This window comes from Nerophis ophidion, linkage group LG24 (genome assembly GCF_033978795.1).
Source record: "Nerophis ophidion isolate RoL-2023_Sa linkage group LG24, RoL_Noph_v1.0, whole genome shotgun sequence".
NCBI classification, from domain to species: Eukaryota; Metazoa; Chordata; class Actinopteri; order Syngnathiformes; family Syngnathidae; genus Nerophis; species Nerophis ophidion.
The window spans coordinates 36,671,342-36,681,455 of NC_084634.1; the positions used below are offsets into that span (position 1 = coordinate 36,671,342).

General features: G+C 37.4%; 1 protein-coding gene and 1 long non-coding RNA gene across 2 annotated transcripts in view; one reads left to right on the forward strand and one right to left on the reverse strand.

The window, feature by feature from the left end:
- nrbp1 (nuclear receptor binding protein 1) overlaps positions 1–10,114 on the forward strand; it is a 38,621-nt gene that overhangs the window by 19,685 nt on the left and 8,822 nt on the right. Inside the window, exons 10-13 of the mRNA XM_061885719.1 lie at positions 5,258–5,356; positions 5,436–5,568; positions 5,639–5,729; positions 5,811–5,861. Of these exons, the coding sequence (XP_061741703.1) occupies positions 5,258–5,356; positions 5,436–5,568; positions 5,639–5,729; positions 5,811–5,861 (374 nt within the window). The remainder of the gene's footprint in view (positions 1–5,257; positions 5,357–5,435; positions 5,569–5,638; positions 5,730–5,810; positions 5,862–10,114) is intronic.
- Positions 9,466–10,114, reverse strand: part of LOC133541976 (uncharacterized) — a 26,592-nt gene continuing 25,943 nt past the window's right edge. Inside the window, exon 4 of the long non-coding RNA XR_009804023.1 lies at positions 9,466–10,114. This exon is cut by the window's right edge and continues 1,033 nt beyond it. This is a non-coding gene — a long non-coding RNA (uncharacterized LOC133541976).

Below are 10,114 nucleotides of genomic sequence, written 5' to 3' on the forward strand. Positions count from 1 at the left end.
AAGCTAGCGTTGTTGGCGTTAGCTAATATGCTAACACATTTACAAGAGTTTGTGTTATTACTAATATACAATTTCACCTTTTTTGTATTGTTTGAGTTTTTCAAATTCCTCAGTAAATTCACCAAAATGTCACAGATGAGTTTTTGAGTATGTTTAACTGATTGGAGAGTTGAGTCTCTTTAGCTGATTGGAGAGCTAGCTTTCGCAGATAGTGGGTACTTGACGATGACCTCTGTTTTGTTTGGTCAGCTATTTTACTGCCATGTTACACGCGCCGTTTGGAAACAATTAAGAATATGTTATTAACAGGGGTGCTTAAAAACTTGGAAAATGCTTGGATTTTAATGTTGTGTTTTCAAGGTTTGAAAAATGCTTGAATTTTGGGTGAAGTGCTTGTAAGTGTTCATCATATTTCTCGGCAGTCTTGACTCAATAGGCTAATTATGAAATGGAAAAGGATCAAATAAGTTTCCTTAAATATGAAAGCTGCACGCTTGATCTGTTGGCTTTTTATTTTTTATTTTATATATTTTTTTGTAGTAATGATTAGAGATAGGCTCCAGCACCCTCCGCGACCCGGAACGGGACAAGCGGTAGAAAATGGATGAATAGATGGATTTTATCTTCAAACATTTTCATACAACTGCAACAATTTTCACAAAATGTTATAACTTTATTTTTGTAGCAATACTTGTTTTTTCCAACTTCTCTGTAATGTTATAAACTAATTTGTGTATAATTTCCACTTATTTCCATTAAAAAAAAAACATTGAAACGTCATTTTGTTCTAGAGTTGGACACAATTACTGCAACCTTTTATCATAGTATTGAGCCATTAATATAACATTTGTAATATTTCTCTTTGATTCTGGTGTAAGAATTTTGTGTGGTCCTGATTCTCTGTATTAATACAGCCAGGAACATGATGTAAAATGATGGCATAAATAGAAGAATCTTCCCAAAAGGCTGAGGTTCGATCACGTTAAAGACTGACGTGTTGTCAACAAAATGGCTTGCATCAGCAATGATATTCTGATGCAGGAATTGTTAATATTTGACACATTCCACAGCTCGCCCCTCCTACGTGTATTCGGCGATGCATCTTATTAATTGGTCGTTTTTGTCTAAAAGCCTTTGAATAGTTTCTTGGTTGATTTTAGCCTTGCCGCAAACAATCGACATCTTTCATTTCCTTGTTGAGACGAAGCTATTGTTCTTCTACTCGATCTGTTGGCTTTGCACGAGCCCTTACATTAGGTTGTTGTCATGCCCCCAAGAGGACAGGGGGGCATCGTGCCGGGAGGTTGTCGTTTTAATGAACATTGAATGGAAAATGACAAATACAAACTTTGGATAAAATGTGGACCAAATCCACGTGTAGCCTGCTGCAAAGTATGCAAAAAGGAAATCCATTTTTTTGTCACTCTCTCGAGTCATATGAAAGGTAAACCACAGAGATTACTAACCCTACAAGTTAACTAACATTAACTAAAGTTTTGTTTTACAACCTTTTGGTACATGCTTGACCTAAACTGTGAGGTCAGCGCTAGATTACATTATAATTACTAGGGGTGTAACGGTACCAAAAAATTGTGGTTCGGTACGTACCTCGGTTCAGAGGTCACGGTTCGGTTCATTTTCGGTACAGTAAGAAAACAACAAAATATAAATTTTTTGGTTATTTATTTACCAAATTTGCAAAATCTTCCACCAAAAATATTTTTCCTTGTGGAATATTTGATGTGAAGTAATGGGAACCTTGGATGGGTCAATAATTCATAACTACATTGATTTTGATTCAATATTATGTTTTGAGCAATGACAGTTTGAAAGAAAAAAAATAGCTTTGTTTCATTAGTCAACGTTGCAACTTTTTCAAAATTACATTGAACTTCCAAGCTTTTTTATTTCACTTTTATGTTTTTGTTTATTTTAATATTACTTTTAGAATGTCCCGTGGGCCTTTAAAACATTAGCTGTGGGCCGCAAATGGCCTCCGGGGCACACTTTTGACACCCCTGCTATAGATAATAAAAAATAAAATCTGATAAATCTATGAGTAAAAAATCAGACCCTGGCGACGCATGCGCGTTTATCATAACTCTCTCGCTCTCTCTGTCTCTGCCCCTCCTTCACGAATGCTGCTGCATGCACAATTTCTTTTGTTTTTAACCCCTTCTTAACCCTGAACATACATTTGAAAATACAGGCAACCCTAACTTAAAATGCCGGACATTTGAGGCATTTAAGAAACTCCACCCGGACAGCCCCGCAAAAGAGGACATGTCCGGTGAAAAGAGGAGGTATGGTCAGTCTATTGTAGCCCGGTCGCTGCTAGCATGCCGTGTGTTGTGCCTCTCGGTGTGTAATGTTTACACAACGTGCGGTACACTACTTAATATATCCGTGTGGAAACTCGTTCGGTACACCTCCGAACCGAACCAAAACCCCCGTACCGAAACAGTTCAATACAAATACACGTACCGTTACACCCTTAGTAATTAGGGACAGTTATTACGAGCTATGAAAGCAAAAAAGCGAGCGTTTGTCAATGATAAATTATAATATTATGAACTTCCCTCAGCTAAAAATGTATTTGTTATCATAGACACAGTTATAAGGCTAGATATGCCTAATGAAAGGTGACAGAGGTGTTGTGAAACAAACAAAATGTTTTCCTTTAATGTATTATCCTTGTAGGAGCCGAAATACTGTTTAAGTTAATGTATATTTTATGGAAGGGGCTCTGTTTATTCAGCCAAAATGGGACTATTTGCATAATATGAAAATGTATAAATGGCTTGCTTAAAATAATTATAAGGTCCACTTTAATTGTAATTATTACATTTGTTTGAACAATTTGATAACATTATTTTGTACTGTTTTAATTCAGTGAAGATTACGTAACTGTTTAATTGCATATATTGCGGAAGGATGTGTGTGGTAACAAGGTTCGGACACAATGTATTGTGGGTAAGGGCAGTCAGGTATGGCAGAATCGAGCCAGACAGTTTTTTGACCTAACTCTTACTTTTTCTTACTCTTTCTTACTGTAACAAACTCGCTTTATTTTGCCATTCATTTGTTCCCACATTGTTAATGTTTTACGTTTTTGAATGATTAAGTTGATAAGAAAACGATACAAAACGAAGAGGAGTGTCTGGATATTTGTTTGTTGTTGCCGCAAGTGGGAGCGGGAGAAAGTAGAGGACCGTCAAGCGAAGGCTTCATTAGGAAGCTACAATCCTTATATTAATTCATGTGGAGCAGTTTTGTTAATAAATGAGTGAAATGGACATTTTGAGGGTGCGTGTATTTATATCACATTATGCAGTTTACAAGCACAAATACGGTGTGAATCAATCCTTGCTTTTCGATGTCGAGTGCTGTAAGTAAGAAAAAGAACAAGACATTTGAAAAACAACACAAATGGAGACACGTTTGCAAACACCAATGACATTGAATAGTCACACTGCTTCATTTTCTATGCCCCTTTTAGATAATGATAACTGCTGCTTCAATGCTGGGCTTCGCTTGTAGCAGATTGTCACTATTTTTCTTACAGACAGCATTGGGCGACCTCAAACAACAAGGCTATGGATTGATTCACACTGTTTTTTTCGCCTTTTGAAGTGTACTGGGAAAACTGGAAAATTGCTCTTGAAAGTCCTTAAAAAGTGCCTGAATTAAAGTTAAAGTATTAACGATAGTCACAAATTGAAATTTGTCTTCTGCATTTGACCCATCCCTTGTTCACCAAATGGGAGGGGAGCAGTGAGCAGCAGCGGTGGCTGCGCCCGGGAATAATTTTTGGTGATTTAACCCCCAATTCCAACCCTTGATGCTGAGTGCCAAGCAGGGAGGTTAATAGGTCCCATTTTTATAGTCTTTGGTATGACTCAGCCGAGGTTTGAAGTCACGACCTACCAATCTCAGGGCGGACACTCCAACCACTAGGCCACTGGCCATGGAAAAGGTGTACGAATTGAATGAATGAATTAAATATTTACAGAATTTTGCTGTGTAAATACCTCAAATCGTAACGTATATATCTACGTCTTATAGTCCGGTGCGGCTAATATACGGGAAAACTTATATGCCGTTGCACTCTATAGTCAGGAACATACGGCACACTTTTTGTCCTGCATAAGGTGTCCCTGAAGGTATCACAACAATGAATGAACACGTGGAGTTATGTACTTCACGGAAAAAGGTGAAATAACTGAAAACATGTTTTATATTCTAGTTTCTTCAAAATAGCACACTCTTGATGAGCTTCAAGCACACCTATGAAGTAAAAAACATGTGAGGTGACTACCTCTTGATGCTCATGGAGAGAATGCCAGGAGTGTGCAAAGCAGTAATCAGAGCAAAGGGTGGCTATTTTGAAGAAACTTGAATAAAAAAAACATGTTTTTAGTTATTTCACCTTTTTTTTGTGAAGTACATAACTCCACGTGTTCATTCATAGTTATGATGCCTTCAGTGACAATCTACAATGTAAATAGTCATGAAAACAAAGAAAATGCATTGAATGAGAAGGTGTGTCCAAACTTTGAGCCTGTACTGTATATAATGTAGAAAAACAGATGTGCTCATAATTAGGGCTGGGTGATATGGCCTTTTTTTTAATATCTCGATAATTTTTGGGCCATATCGCGATACACGATGTATATCTCAATATTTTGCCTTAGCCTTAAATGAACACTTGATACATATAATGACAGCAGTATGATGATTCTATGTGTCTACATTAAAACATTCTTCTTCATACTGCATTAATATACGCTCATTTTAAACTTTCATGCAGAGAAGGAAATCTCAACTAAGTCAATTGACCAAAACTGTATTTATTCAACAGTTATTAAGCAGTGGCACAAACATTCATGTCATTTCAAAACAGAAAGTGCAAGATTGTCAGAGACATTTTAAAACAAGCTACTAGTGCACTTTTGTGCATGATGTCACTAAGATGACATATCAAAACAACACTAAATCAAAGTGCACTTTTTGTACAGAACACCACTACAATAGTTAAGAAACATACAAAGTGCACTTTTGTGCATGATGTCACTAAAATTAAATATGAGAAATGACCATCGCTATGATGCAATTACAACCTCAATAATATCATCTTTGTCAAGGTTCAGCTCTTTGATTGGATCTGACAAGATTGATAAGTATCCCTAATGTTGTGGCCAGTGAGTGACCGCGTCCTTTCTGTTTGATCCCCTTTGTTTGTTCCTCACTTGGACAGATGGCAGTGCTAGAGATCCAAAGTAATGGAGATTCATCATATGTTTCCCAAGAAGCCATTAACAGTGCCATTCAGTCCCTGGAGGACCCCTTGCAACGGGTAAGTCTTTCCAGCATGGTTGGGGATACACAGAGACTCTCAAACTCTTCTTTTTTCTTGCACCTCTTGACTTATCCAGGAGTTCATCCAGAAGTGTCTTGAGGTGGACCCCAGCAAGCGTCCCACTGCCAGGGAGCTCTTGTTTCACCAGGCCTTGTTTGAGGTGCCCCTGCTCAAGCTGCTGGCCGCTCACTGCATCGTCAGCCACCAGCGTGAGGATATATCAATGCTTCCTGTTCATTTGTAGTCGGTGTGTTAATAAATACTCTTTATTTTTTGTAGATATGATTCCAGAAAATGCTTTAGAGGAGATGACGAAGAACATGGACCCCAACCTGGTGATTGTTGAAGGGAAGGAGGGTGTTCAGATGAAGTGAGAGTGAATAGCTTTATCACATGACATCCATTTGTGGTGTTATTTAACTCACTAACGATTGTCCTTCTTTTGCTTCAGGCTGTCCCAGTTTCCTGCACTCGAGCTGGACAAGTTCCTGGAGGATGTCAGGTAGGAGATGAGAGCGTTTTTGAAAAAACGACTGCAAAAATGTTAGTCAAAAACCCTCTTTGGGGGATCAAATATACATATTTAATTGTAAAAGGAAAATACTTAATGACAAAAAAGCTTTGGGCATATAAAATTGTAATCAACAGGATTTCCCATAGATAGCCAATATATGTGGGGGCGTGGCTAAGGTGGGGTCAGTATTACATTATCATATCATTTGCATAATCACCAATGATGCATATATTTTCTTTAGAAAGGCTAAAATGTTTGTTACACATACATTAAAAAGCAAATATGTGTTGTTAGAAGGGATGTAACGGTTGTACACTTCAAAAACTGAAATCTACGTAAGAGGAAATATCTCAAATAAGGGTTATATTTGCTTATTTTCTGTCACTAAGCAGATTTTATGTTAGTGTTTTACTTGTTTTAGGTGTTTTGGTCCTGAATTATCTCAGTAAGATATTATAGCTTGTTGCTGAGATGTGATGACCTATATTGAGTAAAACATGCTTGAAACTAGAATATCAAGTGTTGCAAAGCTGTGTCATCAACACTCACAAGTATAAAACTACTTTTTTTAAGTAATCATTTCTTACTTCAAGCATGACAAAAAAAATCATGATGCCGAGCACATATCATTTTGTCAAGATAATAGCACTAGCATTTACTTCATTTAAGAATATTTTTCAACATATTGAGCAAAAATGGCTCTTTGTTTTTCTAACAAGAAAAGTACACTTGTTATTGGTGAGAATATACTTATTTTAAGCTATTTTTGGCTTCGTTGAGGTTAGCTAATTTTACTTGTTTTGGGAAGTCTTGACCAGCCAAATTTTCCTTGTTCTATTGGCAGATAATTTTGCGTAGTTCAAATAAAATACCCCTCATTTTTGTAAATTTTTTTTTACTTGTTTTTGAACACTGACTTTTTGCAGTGTAGATAGCACTGTATTGCGGTTTCAATATCCTCACAATAATGCTGTGACGTCCGTCCATCCATCCCTTTCCTACCGCTTATCCTGCAGCATATCTCAGCTACAATCAAATCAACTTTATTTATAAAGCACATTTAAAATTTACCACAGGCGTAGCCAAAGTGCTGTGCAATAGGCAGGTTAAAGGCTTACTGAAAGGAGATTTTCTTATTTAAAGGGGGATAGCAGGTCCATTCTATGTGTCATACTTGATCATTTCGCCATATTTTTGCTGAAAGGATTTAGTAGAGAACATCCACGATAAAGGTCGCAACTGGAGAAAAGCCCTGCCTCTACCGGAAGTCGCAGACGATGACGTCACATGTTGATGGCTCCTCGCATCGTTTTTAATGGGAGCCTCCAACAAAAACAGCTATTCGGACCGAGAAAACGACAATTTCCCCATTAATTTGAGCGAGGATGAAAGATTTGTGTTTGAGGATGTTGATAGTGACGGACTAGAAAAAAAAAAAAAACGCGATTGCAATTGAGACAGATTCATATGTTTTTAGAGACATTTACCAGGATAATTCTGGGAAATCCCTTACCTTTCTATTGTGTTGCTAGTATTTTAGTGACTTTAACAGTACCTGATAGTCGGAAGTGTACGTCCACGGCCGGGTGTTGACGCCCAGTGTCTCGGGGAAGTCGACAGCAGCTTTATGGGCGGCACGAGCTCAGCCGATCTCCGGTAAGAGGCGACTTTTTAACTACAATTTTCTCACTGAAACCTGCTGGTTGACATGTAGTCGGGATCCATGTTCGCTGTGATCCATACTAAAGTTTCAACTCCGTGAATTTTAAACAAGGAATCACCATGTGCTAGTGTGGCTAAAAGCTAAACCTTCCCAACTCCATCTTTCTACTTTGACTTCTCTATTATTAATTGAACAAATTGCAAAAGATTCAGCAACACAGATGTCCAGAATACTGTGTAATTATGCCGTTAAAGCAGACGACTTTTAGCTGTGTGTGTGTGCAGCGCTAATATTCATAACAGCCCGTGACGTCACGCGCACACGTCATCATTACGTGACGTTTTCAAACAAAAAGTCCCGGGAAATTTAAAATTGCAATTTAGTAAACTAAAAAAGCCGTATTGGCATGTGTTGCAATGTTAATATTTCATCATTGATATATAAACTATCAGACTGTGTGGTCGCTAGTAGTGGCTTTCAGTAGGTCTTTAAATTTCCCAGGACCTTTAAAGGCCTACTGAAAGCCACTACTAGCGACCACACAGTCTGATAGTTTATATATCAATGATGAAATATTAACATTGCAACACATGCCAATACGGCCTTTTTAGTTTACTAAATTGCAATTTTAAATTTCCCGCAGAGTTTCTTGTTGAAAACGCCGCGGAATGATGATGCGTGTTTGTGACATCTCGGGTTGCAGGGGACATATTAGCCCAGCACCACTTACGGCTAAAAGTCGTCTCTTTCCATCGCATAATTACACAGTATTTTGGACATCTGTGTTGCTGAATCTTTTGCAATTTGTTCAATTAGAAATGGAGACGTCAAAGAAGAATGCTGTTGGTGGATTGCAGCTGCCTTTAGCACCAAAACACAGCCGGTGCTTCTTTGTTTGTTGTGAAGCTTTAACACAGAACGGTCAAGCGAACATGTTTCTCTATGTCAACCAGCAAGTTTTTGGATGGGAAAATTGGGGTATTAAGTCTGCTTCAGTGGATTATGGGACCTCCTCCTGTAGCTGTCAAAAAGGCAGCTGTGATCTTAGCTCCTCGGCTTCTCTCAGAGACACTGGCATTCACCGGGTATGACAGTATGATCTCACTAAAAGACTATTAAGACAATAGTGTTAATTAAGGGATTTTCCAGAATTACCCAAGTAAATGTGTCTAATTACATCTGAAATGCACCCACTGCCATCGCTTTTTCTTTTCTTTTTTTTTCTTTTTTTCACTGCCTCACTCTCACTATCCTCATCCACAAATCTTTCATCCTCGCTCAAATTAATGGGGAAATCGGCGCTTTCTTGGTCCAAATCGCTCTTGCTGCTGGTGGCCATGATTGTACTTCCGGTACAGGCGAGGCTTTTTTATTAGCGACCAAAAGTTGTGAACTTTATTGTGGATGTTCTCTACTAAATCCTTTCAGCAAAAATATGGCAATATCGCGAAATGTTCAAGTATGACACATAGAATGGACCTGCTATCCCCGTTTAAATAAGAACATCTCATTTTGGTAGGCCTTTAAAAGATAAAAAGAAAAAAACGAGCCAACACAACACAAACTGAGCACGATGAAAAAATAAAAACATAAAAAACAGGTTCACAGCAGGTGCATAATGGGATGTCATAGCAGGATGGCGATCACTGAATGTTGAAGGCCATGGAATAAAAGTGTGTTTTTAAGAGTGATTTAAAAACAGGAATAGAGGAGGCTTGTCTAACACTCAGTTTGTTTTACACAGTAAAACAAAAACTTGGTGAGTGTAATTTTTTTTCTGATGCATTTTCTGCTCTGAAAAGAAACATCTCCCAAAATTTGCAGCGTGGGGAGGAGCAAGCATTTAGAAGAAGTGGGTTTGTAGTAGATAAGAGGAATTGTTTTTTCATGGACATTTCCTGAACAATCTATCCATAACTTTTTGAGTTACGTTGCTTACAGACAAACAAATCCTGGCGAAAACGTATCCTCTTTTGTGGAGGTAATAGAATTTAATTCATCCTACAAGGTGGGGAATATTTGAGTATTATGTTGGTGTTCAATTACAGTAAGTGTGTATAATATATGTGATTAAATAATTTTAAATGAATGAATGAAATAAGTTTATTTCGGTCATATAATCAATCAAATCAAATCAATCAACCATTTTGTGTGATCAGTTTTACAGTACATGTTATATGTATACAATAATGCACATTTACACACGAAAGAAAAGAAAAAGAATGACCAAAAAAGGAATAGGCTGAAGCCAAAGCTTATATTTGCCTATCCTATACCTTCACAGAATATTAGATTGCCTGGAACATCAACATAAAAAAATAAATAAATCAAAAATGAATGGGATGAAAGTAATTGTTACTATATTTTATAATTTTCAATTATTTCACCTTTCAATGTTTTCTTAAACCTTACCAAAGAAGTGCATGTCTTCAGCTCATCGCTGAGCTTGTTCCACCATTTAACTCCTAAAACTGTAATACATTTGTATTTTATATTTGTTCTCGCTTTACCTATTTCAAAAATCGATATCCCCCGTAAATTATAGTTTCCTCCTCTTAAATGAAATAGCCTGAGAATA